This window comes from Ctenopharyngodon idella, chromosome 9, assembly GCF_019924925.1.
Source record: "Ctenopharyngodon idella isolate HZGC_01 chromosome 9, HZGC01, whole genome shotgun sequence".
Lineage (NCBI taxonomy): Eukaryota > Metazoa > Chordata > Actinopteri > Cypriniformes > Xenocyprididae > Ctenopharyngodon > Ctenopharyngodon idella.
Genome location: NC_067228.1, coordinates 94481 through 106540, shown reverse-complemented (window position 1 = coordinate 106540; position 12060 = coordinate 94481). Strand labels below are relative to the sequence as shown.

Here is a 12060-nt window from a genome sequence, read left to right as displayed (position 1 = left end):
AGTGAGGAATCATGGGAAGAGGAACAGAGTCTTGCTCCTCAATCTGGAGGAAAAGTCCTTGGCCATGATGTGTCCCTGCAGAAGATGAAAGATAGAGGGGAAAATATGAAGGAAAAAAGATTTATTTCTGTATTATATAAGAACAGGAAGTGGGAGGTTCTTTTCCCAGGCCTTCTCAAGAATCAGGATCTGATGAATCCCCTGCTGATGATTACATTCTGACAGACAGAAGAAACATGAGACTCCTGAAGAACAGCAGAAGTGAATGAAGGTCAGTCAAGAGCATCAATTCTTACACTGAAATAGTTTCAGCTGAACAAGAACAGTTAAAATCCTCATTCAGTGTATCTGAAGCTCAATTCCACAGGGATAATCCTGGATAATATTCAGGACGCTGCTGGATAAACTGTTCTGATTTTCTTCTGTTATAATTTTACAGCCTGTAAAGTGCAGAGAGAACAAACCTGGACGACTGACCCCAAATAATAACAGAATCAGACATCATAAATTCTTTTTCTCTTTTTGCTACTAAAAACAAATTTCTATTTTTATTTAGATTTTTTATTTAGAGAAAAAAGCTTTTTTTCTCTCACACGCCAAACTTTTGCTTTATATTTACTTAATCTGTTTAGATTTTCTGTTTTATTAATATCGCTTATTCAAGTAGTCTCTTTTAAAATGTGCATTGTTGATTTATTGCACATTTTATTTTTCACTTCATTTCTTTTTATTACTTGTTTATTTTCACTATTCTTCATTGTATTTTATATATTATATTCACAGTATTTTAATATAAACAAATTAAGAAGTGACAGTTTTACATGTAGCTTACACTCTAAAAAAGCTGTCCATTTTGTCCATTTCCAACCCAACTTGGGTTGTTTTTTAACCCAGCTTTTTATTAATGCATTTAGCAGAAATGTAAATGTAAAATGTTCATTTGTTTGCACTATTGTTCATTGTATTTCATATTCGCTGTATTTTATGTCTGATTGGTTTGGCAGCACATGTAATACAAACAATAAGCCTTCAGTTTTTGACCTGTTGTTACACCAGCTCTAGTTCACTTCATTGACCCGAAAGCGCTTCTGCTGCCCCCTGCAGAACGGAGGCAGTAACTGCACACGTGGTTTCTGTGAGGTGATTTGACCGGGATTAAATCGCATGTGAGGTTAAAGTTAACTCCAGTACTTCAACCCTTAAAACATTAGGTTGTTAAAACGAAGAAGCCGTTTTAGTCGAAGTGACAAAATGATTCAGTTTCAGTGAAAGCAGACTTAAATCAAATCAGATCTCCGCCTCGTTCATTCATTGCGCAACTCTGAGGCGTTGGAGAGGAAGCTTCCCAAACGCTCGAAGGATATTGCAAAACGTGCCTTTCCTGTGAATATGGAGAAGTGGCACGACAGTTCTGAGGTATAGGAGTCCGGTGAAGACACGCTGTCTCTTTAAGTTAAAGAAATGTACAAGACTGGAGCAGACAGAGCGACTTCATTGAAGGGAATCATGATGCCTTGGGAAGGACTGTAGGTAAGACTCGACTTTACTCTCTATGATCCCGGTCTGGTTTCAGAGCAGAAGCGGTGACTGGCACCATCTGATTCATTTATCCATGCCTGAACTTCTGTTCTGCTTAGAAGATTTCCCAGATTTCCTCTGTAAACATGCGGTCAGGACAAATCCTTACCATTTAACTTGATGACTGTTTATGTTTGTTCAACGGATTCCTGTCTGTTTTTTGATCTGGAAAAATCTGAACTGGGATTCAGAAGTTTGGACACGCTTATTCATTCTTTATTACGACCTTTCCCAACATTTTAGAATAACAGTGAAGCCAAAAAAAAAACCATGTCATATATGCAGTTATTGGAATTATGTAGTGAGAAAAGAAAAAAGAAAAAAAGAAAGAAAGAAAGAAAGGAAAAATTCCAGTTTAACCAAATGAAAGCTGTCTATATTCAAGCTCTGTTCCCTCATCAACATCTTCATGAGGTGCTTTAGGAACATGTTTCATGTTTTCTGCACTTCTGATGTTTGTGATTTGAGTTGCATGAAAAAATTCAAACACAGACAAATTTACATTTCTGCATTACATTAATAACACACTCGATCCAATCATTTAAGCAGGAACCTTGAGATTAACAGATCTTTAAGATCATGTGAAACTGCAGACTGGTGTGAATGGACAATAGAGCGGTCAGTAACTGTAGATTCGTGGCTTTAACAGTGTTTTATTAGTTTGGCTCTAGATATTAAACTGACTCAGCACAGAAGTTATGGAAAGATGAACTCATTCTGTGTGGTTTTATGGTCATCAGTGTTCTTATACACCTCATCCACATCCTCATTAATTCACATTTCATTTCAAATATTAGCAGACTCAGGGTCAATTAGAATGAAAAACAAACACAATAAAAACACTTCGTTCTGACTGGTGTAAATAACTCTAACCACACAATCAAATCATTTTATGCACATCTCTTTTTGTTCATTTATCTTCTGGCTTTAAATGGCTTTGATATTATAACATTTTAAAATACCAAATACAGGTGGGTTATTTGTATTTATTGAGCCATCTTAAACACTGTTTATGTGAAAGAAAGTTTCAAATCTTGCGGCAATTACTTTGAAAACACCAAAACAGGCTGAAAAAGGCCCGTTTTATAGAAAGCCCCTTGTGTAATGTGAAGATGGTGCAATGAAGTGTTTGCGTAGTACAGCATGTCCTCACACGTGTTTGACTGAATCAGACGAGGCTTCAGGCCTTCTGTGCTTGTGGGAACAACACTTGCGGTTTTCTCTGAGATGGACATGTTGTTGACTTGAGCTTCACCCTGTCAGGAAGTTGTTGAACTTTTATAATAATGTTGGAAATAGTTTTCCCAGGTCAGTAATGCTCACAGATGACAGCTCTTCATTGTCGTTTCTTTAAACTAGCACCACCCTAAATGCAGTTTGCTGTACTTGACAATCAGGTTGGTTCTGGTCATCCATCAGAGCTGCTCTTTTTTACTTTTTCCAGTTCTCAGCAGAAATTGTCAAACCGGAATACAAATATTTATGTGAATCAACCCCAAATTATGCAGCACACCTTTAACAGTCACAGGGTGTTTTTGACCTGCAGGAGTCTAATGTACATTTGTGACCCTGGAGCACAAAACCAGTCATAAGTCACACGGGTGTATTTGCAGCAATCAGAATGATCAATTTTTTCTTTTATGCCAAAAATCATTAGGATATTAAGTAAAGATAATGTTCCATGAAGATATTTTGTAAATTTCCTACCATAAATTTATATAAAAATGTATTTTTGTGAGTGGATATGTATTGCTAAGGACATTTTGTACAACTTTAAGGGTGATTTTCTCAATATTTAGATTTTTTTGCGCCCTCAGATTCCAGATTTTCAAAAAGTTGTATCTCAAACAAATATTATCCGATCATAACAAACCACACACCAATGGAAATTCAGATGATGTGTAAATCTCAACTCCAAAAAATTGACCCTTATGACTGGTTTTGTGGTCCAGGGTCACCACAAAAAATCTGCATTCATAATAAATAAACCGTCCACAAACTCTGGACCATTCATACAAACTCTTTTACTGGAGTGAAGTAATGAAATAAACAGAATGTTTTTAATCTTTAGATTAAATATTTCACTCTCATTCATGGAGTTAAGCACTCAAATTACATAAACTCATTATCCACAAAAATGAAATGAATTTAGCAATATTTGTAGTGAATGCCCTGATTTTGAATACCATTGTATTTGAAGGAAACCATAAGATTTGCACATTTTATTTTTAAAATGTTTTGTCAGATAATTGTATTTACACTGAAAAAAATAAAATCTGTTTCCAATAAAAATATACTGTATAAACATCCTAAATACCATATAGGCAAAATTGCATACATATTAGTTGCTTAAAACAATTAAAAATACCATTTGGCCTAACTCTTCTCTATAAACTTTCTCTGAGAAGTATTTTATACAGTTTTGCTTTTACGGATATTTCGATATATTTATTCTAAAACAAGACAAGGATACTGAATGATTTTTAGTAATCTGACGGCACAAGTGACATTTATAGTCCATATATTTCCTAATGTCTTGTTCCGTTAAACATGTTATCACGTGGCTATGCATATGGAAATGATATGCAGATGAGGATAGGGTTAAAGCAAGGCGTTGTAATCAGTTATTTCCGGAGGAGACGGCTGGAGACGCAGGTACGCTCAATCTTCCGCTAACTGGCTTTTATAAAGGGAATTTTACACCGGTTTTGTCAAAATCTGTTTTTTGTGTGTACGCACACTTTTACACTGTAAAAAAGACTGACTGGAAACAGGAGGAGCTGGGGATGGAGGAGGGTGATTAGCTCCTGAGCAATGCGATAAAGCTGCTGATAATACTGGATGGACCGTATATATATATATACGAATGCAGCGATAGGCGTCGTATTCCTATAGGTCAATGTTAATCAGCTGATGCGAGCTTGACTGACGTGACCTGTCAGAACTAACGCTACGCTTGATGTGATTTGACAAAAGAAATAATGTTGTGATAACAAATCACGAAAATAATCTACATCATACATACATCATACGTTTTATATTTATACATTTAGACCCCTGGTCATCTTAACTAAAATGGAAAATTGACCTCAAAGAGACAATTCACCCAAAAATAAAAATCTTGTCATCACCCTCAAGAACATATTAAAAAAAAGTGTTTATTGATTAGAAAAATCAGGAACAAAACAGCTGTCATTGAATGTGGATGATGATGTAAACATTGTGTAGTGGACTCGGTTGACGTCATCGTCATTAAAAACATTTACTAAAGGTGAAGTAAATATTTATGAGTGCAGGAGAAATCTGGATGAGGTGTGGATGAAGGTTTGGCTGGTTAGTTTAGACCAGGGTTAATTTAGGGCATACTCTTAGATCCTGTTTAATTACGGAGCGTTCCCTTTTTCTCTTACTTTCATTCCTCAGATTCCCAGTTTTTACGCTGAGCAAGCACATGAAGTTCCTCTGAAACGTCTGCTCTTTAAAGAAGAAAACTCTTGTGTAAGAATGACAGCTCAGTTTTAACCAGTCGAATGGTGGATCGCTTCAGCTCTAGTCAGCACTTCCCATGGATCTGGATGGAGAAGAGGGAAGCGAGAGCAGAAATTCAACATTTTGCAATCTTATTTTCAAAAATGTCTGTTTTGTAGTTAGGGCCTGAGCATGCGTGGGTGCGTGGACCCTCTTGGAATTGCTCTGTTTATTTCAGCTGCTCTTTTGAACCTTTATTTGCTGCTTTCCTGATCTGACAGTGCAAGATACAATACATAATTCTATTTGACATGTATTTGTGTAGAGAATATACAGTACGTTTCATAAATATAGTGAGAAAATATCATGTCAATGTTCTTTTCCTGGGCCGGATCAGGGTTGACCTTTGTTTCCAGTGTTCCAGTAAACATGAGGCTCAAAGATCATCAAACATGACTAACAACACCATAAAAGCTCAAGAGGGCCTGAATATTATTTATGGGGTTCTCTAATATTATATACAGGAAATTGCAAATAACAAGGAAATTTAAAGTTGTGATTGAAGGCTGATATTTGAGCACATAATTTCTAGTCATGCTCAGATTTTTTCCTGTGATCAGTTATTGCTCTTGATATTGTTTATTAATATCATCTTCTGTAATGTTCTAGATATGAATACCTGTTTATGATAACCTTTTATGAATTTCTTAAACAATTCTGTATTCTGTTTGCTATCTCAATTCACATTCTGTAGTTTAGTTCTCATTCTCAGTTCATTTCTGAATGTCACACATTTATTCTAGTGGTTATTAATTCTCGACTCTCTCTGTCTCAGATATGGGTCGGTTGTCCCTCGTTTTTCTGCTGGCTTTTCTTCGGGCAGCTGAATGTGCCGTAATATCAAACAAGGACCCTTCAGGTTCAGGTGAGAATCTGTTTGCCTTATTAACTTAACTGCCTGAATGATATACTCATGCTTGTAAATGAAATAGAAAGATGTTTGATTTACTGTCGCTCATAAACTCTGTGTACAGAACAGCTTTTTTGTGAGTTATGATACGTACAGTACATGGTGCTTTACTGAGGGATTGTGGGAGTCTTTACATAAGGAATATTGATCATCCCAAAGTGGGTCACAAATCTGACAGTTCATGTATGAAAAACTGAGAATATTGACAATATATATTACATTTCTGAACAAGTAAGATAAATAACTAGACTGGATTTGAGTTTAATTCCTAGAAAACATTTCCCTCGCGACTGAATGATGAAATTAAAAAACACAAGTATTTTTTCTACTTTTTGAAACATTTTGAATTTTTTCAGCATTATTTTACACCTGCATACTTGAGACCAGTGATCATTTAGTATCATTTATATACTGTTATAGTTTTTGTTAATATTTTGAATTAGATTAATATATATTTTATTATGATTATTATATTTTCTGTTTTCATTCTAATTTTAAAGCTTTAGTAATTTTTAATATGTATATATAAATATTTATATAATCTATTTTTAAGTTTAATTTTTTTTGCCTTGGTTTATTTAGTTTTAGTTATTTTAGTACTTAAACTAAACAATAAGAGAAATGTTGCCTTGGCAACTAGCTACTTTTTAAGTAATGACAATGTTCATTATTTTAGCTTTAAAATATAATAACACTTCTTAAAGCAGAAACTGTAGCATTGGTGCACATCAACACGAGCCTCTGTGTTTTTGCACACAGTGTATATTCACAGGTTATTATTCTGTACATTCTGTCTTGGTCACTACCGGTCATCATCGTGTCTCTCCACAGACTCCTGCAAGGACTATGGACAGGCGTTTGAACGGATTTTCGCAGTTCCGGGGGAATCGCCGCTATTGGAGTGTCCGTTGCAGATCCAGTATTTCTTCGATCCTGCAGAAACGCCGTACAATGTCACATGGCTGGAGGAGAGGAATGGCTCTGAGGTCATGAAGGGTCAGCCGAGCGTCGTGGTCAGAAAACAATCGCTGTGGTTCCCCAACATCAGCATGGAGCAGCAGGGAACGTACACATGTGTGATCTGGTATGAACCCAATTCTAAATGTTTATCCATAATGCATCATGAGAGGCACCAAACCGGTTCACTTGCATTGAGTGTTTTCTTCATAGTAGGAAGAAATTACATGAAATCCATCCTAAAATTCCCAGCAGAGCTTTATTCCCTTTCAAAAGGAGGTTTGATGAGTTCACTGGGTGTCGTTTCTACTGAACAGTCAAAAAAACCTTTTTTATTAAAGGTGCAATATGTAAGAATTTTGCAGTAAAATATCCAAAAGCCACTAGGCCAGTGTTATATATTTTGTTCACTTGAGTACTTACAATATCCCAAATCTTTGCAACTATTTGTAAATCGTGAGAAAATTGCAATTTTAACAAGGCTCCGGGACGTGTGAGGAGTCGCCTGTCAATTGCGTCATACCCGTGTTACCCTCGGTTTCCAGTTTTATTTTGTAGAAACCATGGAAACACCAAAGACGCTTTAATATTTACATGTTTTAATAGACAAGGGAGCAACTGTTTTGATATATTTATAGACAGAAAAACAAATTGTTGTTATATAGCTCAACACGTTTAGTCTTATTGTTTAAATCTAATTTTCTTGATTTTTTGCGAGTACCATGCTTTACCATGCCTCAGAGAAAAACACTATTTTGTGAAGTAGCTAACATAATATAATCAGATGCAGCTTTATTTTTAGTAACAGTAATACAGCATTTTCTCCATCATACAATACGTTTTAAAATTCATTTCATGCCATTTATCAACACAAGCCATCCAGAATTTAATATGATAATCTAAAATCGATCTATCTTACTGCAGTGTGTAACAGTGTCTCACAGCAGCCGCCTGAGCGAACGCTCAGAGTAACGCTATAACATCATTTTCAACACACTCAAATGTATCTAATATGATAAACAGAGCTGTGTTACCTCATACTCATGACCGGAAAAGCGGAAGTGGCGCCGGCGGCTGTGTCATAATAAAAGTCCCGCTGCTCGTGAGGCGTGTGTTGCGCAATCGCTCCAGCGGCCTCGTTCAGCTCCCACAACACTCGGTCCTGCTCTGCTTCATACTACAGTAACGTTAATAATCGCATCCATGAACATGATTTCCTTTGTTTTGAATAGGCCTCTAGCGACCTCTAGCGGACAGAAAATATTACATATTGCACCTTTAAATATAAAAAAAATATAAATTGGACAGACAACATTTTCATTTAGTGAGCTCTCTTTTACCAGCACAAGTATTTGATCATATGTAAATGTAAAGCATCTTGTGTAATTTTAAACTGCTGTATTTTTCTGTTTATATATATATATATATATATATATATATATATATATATATATATAATGTATATATGTTTGCAACTCTTGTGTAACTTGTAACTTAGCTCTTGACATGAAAATCGCATTAACATTTCTTCTACAGCTACGTATAGCAGGAATTATGGGTGTGACAAAAGATCACATCTCTGGGATTTTGACGATAATGATAATTCAACAATATTTTGCAGGTTTTGACTGGTCTAGGCCTGCCGTGTCACCTGAGCTTTTCATATTCTTCATATTCTTCATATTCTGTGCGGTGACAGAAATGTACTTTTTTATTAAGCGTGATATTTGCCTCTAAATTGATTTCCAGGGAAATTGTTAACTTTATAAGGTCATTTTCCTCCTGACCTTATTAGATGTATGTATTTTACATTGTCTTTTATGTAAAATTCTTACATTAAATCAATGAATTCAGTCAGAATAATGAGAAACTATAATCTGTTACCAATCAAATGAAATCAGTATCAATAAAATCCACGTTTCTGCAGAAGTTACACAGAAGCTGCAAACACAACTGCATACTGCCAGTAATACTTTGATTATTGTTTTAAAAATAATATTTTAAATTATTAAAATTTTAAATATGAAACTAAAGTCACTGTCTCATTGGACGAGTCATTAATTTAATCGATTTATTCAAATGTATCATAGAATCACTAGAAACACTGAAACTTCCTCCTGTGACAACTGTTTTGAAACTGGATGTTTTGTTACCATGGAAACATGGACTTTCAGTCTTTTTAGCAGGTCTCCCTCTAGTGGACGGTGTCATGTTTCATATTACAATATTTACTGCTCTATTTTAAAACACAAATCATTGGAAAGGTCTGAAACTTGATATATATAATAATTATTCATTTAAATTACATTAAAATATTACATTATTTTTTGTAAATTTAGAATAAATTTTAGTGCAGAAGTTGTTGATGGATCATGATTTGTGTACACAGACGTACGGTTAGTGAACGAGACTCACTGCTTTGTTCACTTTGTTCTTCATATACTGAATTTTGGAGTTACTGTAACTGTGTTGCAGGATGAGGTTTATTGTCACAAACAACTGGTTTGGAAGTGAAATGTTTTTAGAAAAGCTTGAGCAGAGGATGTGGTGAATCTGTTAAATTCGGGGTGGCGGGCCTCCTGCGCCTCTGAAAGAAATATGAGCTGTCACTTTCCTTGAAGAACTAGAAGCCTATTTTTAATGCCAAGACGTTAAGATTTTCCAGTGTGAGCTCGATGTTCTCGTGAGGTTCAGTCGAGCTTCAGCGCTCTGTTGACTGAAGAAATAAATGGATGGAAAGATCGGGATGTGTGGAGTTTCCAGGACGGTGAGAAGAGCTTCAGTTCAGTGTTGAACAGATGTTGAAGATCCTGACCTTTAAACACGCTGTGAGCGAAAGAAAACATGATAAACTCATTAGTTTAATGGAGAATACAGAGAATAAAAGGTGAAGATGTGCTTGACTGTTCTTGTGTGTAATATGGTAAAACATTACATAAAAATTGCACCTACAAACACAGCTATCATCGTTTACACACAATGACTCAAAAGTGTTCACAAAAAAAAAAGAAAGAAACGCCCTCTCACTTTCAACTGCTTTTTTCCCAGCGTTTTCTTTAACAGATTTCCAGTAAACTGCTCTTCAAAAGCAAATGCAATGAGTTTGATTCCTTTTTTTGTTACTGATGGACTGTGAGGAACGACTAGCCAAATAAAAGATTGAGAAATACTGAACTAGAGCTTAAACTGTCAGCAGAGGGCAGCATTAGTTACACTGCCCTCGTGTGTGTGTGTGTGTGTGTGTGTGTGTGTGTGTGTGTGTGTGTGTGATCCATTTCTTGTTTCCATTATATCTTATTGTTTCCATGCTACTGCTGTGTGTGAAATCTGACTGCCGAATACTGTAACAAAACTTTTACATTTGATTTTAAGACACTGCTTTTAATGATATAATGATATAAATGATTTTTAAATAGCACACATAAAATGTCTGCACTACCTGATAGGTGAATTATACAGCTGTAGTATAGCGTGTTATGTGGTTAGTTAACAACACTGAGTGAAGCTACACAGTGAACTTGAGCTCCAGATGAATACATATAAGGGTAATGAAGAATATAAGGATAATATTTGATAGTTTTGTATGTTGATATAAAGCGGTCATTGTGTCGTTGTGAGACGTGTGTGTGTGTGTGTTGTTTCCTCACAGGACTCAGAGCCAGTGCTTCAGACAGGCAGCAGTGCTGGTCGTGAGCGAGATGACGTCAGGACAGTGTGAGCGACCGCAGAGTGGAATCCAGATGATCAGCGCTCATGTGAACGACGTCCTCTCCTGCCCTCTGAGGAGATATCTCAAGAGCGTGGATCATCCCTCCATCCAGTGGTACAAGGTAAAAAACACATTATTAATCTCCATACGCGCAGACAAAAATAAAACTTATTTACTCGCCTCTCATGTTGTTGTTTTCTGTTGAACAAAATTCATATTCATTGTAAAAATTCCCATGACTTTTTATGATTAGTTTAAAAAAAAACTTTAAATAAATAAATGTATCCATTTGAGCTGTATATAAAATGTCCATTCATTTGGATTACACAGTTTTAACAGATAAACTCAATGTGATTAATGTACGTCAGCCGTAATGAAACAGAATTTGTGAAAATCTTACATAATGTTGCCATTCTTAACCGTTCATACTTTTTAACTGAATAGATTTACTTTTCACAGTGCTGGTTCTTCAGTAAATGCATTTTTAAAATATGATTATTTAAATAAATTAATAGATCATTAAGTATTTATTTATATTAAAACTGTGATCTGAATGGATGGACATTTTATATACAATTTTATATAAATTCATAAATGTAGGCCTAAACATTTCTGAGTGCAGGAACGCTGGTTCTTCAGTGAAATGGCAGATGTTTAGGAACAGATGAAGTCTTGTGCTCTAAGAGAAATTCTAGGATCGTTCTGTTCCGGTCAATTCTACTTTAATTGTTGCGGCCACAACAAAAACTCCATGTATTTATAGATCATTTGCACACAAATGGGCAAAAGCAGTCAACGGAAAATAATTAAATCAGTAAGTCTGGGCAGGAGCTGAGGGTGAATTCAGTCTAGACGGCGAGAGAGAGGAGAAAACAACACTGAAAGAAAAGAAAAACAAAACTGGCACTGCAGCCTAGAAACAGAACAAACATTTAACTTGAATAGACGAGATTACGGCTGAAACAATCTGGCACAAGACAGCGAACACGAGAGGAATGAACGGGAGCTAATGAGGGAGGCTAACCAATGACAAGTGAGAGCAGTGAATGATAATGATTGATAACGAGAGGGCGGGGTGAAGCGGATCACGTGACCACCTGTCAAAACAAAACCACATGCACCAAGACAACAAACACAAGAGACGACACAAACTGAACTGATCAGACCGAAGGCATGACAATACAAAACAGTAAACCTTTAACATTAGTACTTCTCACACGTCACAAAAAAGTAAACATGAGAACATATGACTTTAAAAAATGCATTTAACAACTATTTTTAAACGCTTGTTTTTCACAAAATGTATTTTTTTCTTTAAATTAAAAAAAAATGTATATGTACTGTGTGTGTGTGTGTGTGTGAGAGAGAGAGAGAGAGA

General features: G+C 35.7%; 1 protein-coding gene across 39 annotated transcripts in view; it reads left to right on the top strand.

The window, feature by feature from the left end:
• Positions 1-12060, top strand: part of zmp:0000000936 (interleukin-1 receptor type 1) — a 62909-nt gene that overhangs the window by 19855 nt on the left and 30994 nt on the right. For 4 of the 39 annotated variants that reach the window (XM_051905763.1, XM_051905770.1, XM_051905766.1 and 1 more), the window contains exon 4: positions 10623-10803. The exons of 17 other annotated variants lie outside the window; for them this stretch is intronic. In XM_051905763.1, coding sequence (XP_051761723.1) covers positions 10623-10803 — 181 coding nt within the window. Of the gene's footprint in view, positions 1-1147; positions 1531-5001; positions 5247-5881; positions 5972-6847; positions 7101-10622; positions 10804-12060 lie in introns of those variants that run through there. 18 more of the 39 variants (XM_051905775.1, XM_051905805.1, XM_051905806.1 and 15 more) reach the window with 13 other exon arrangements.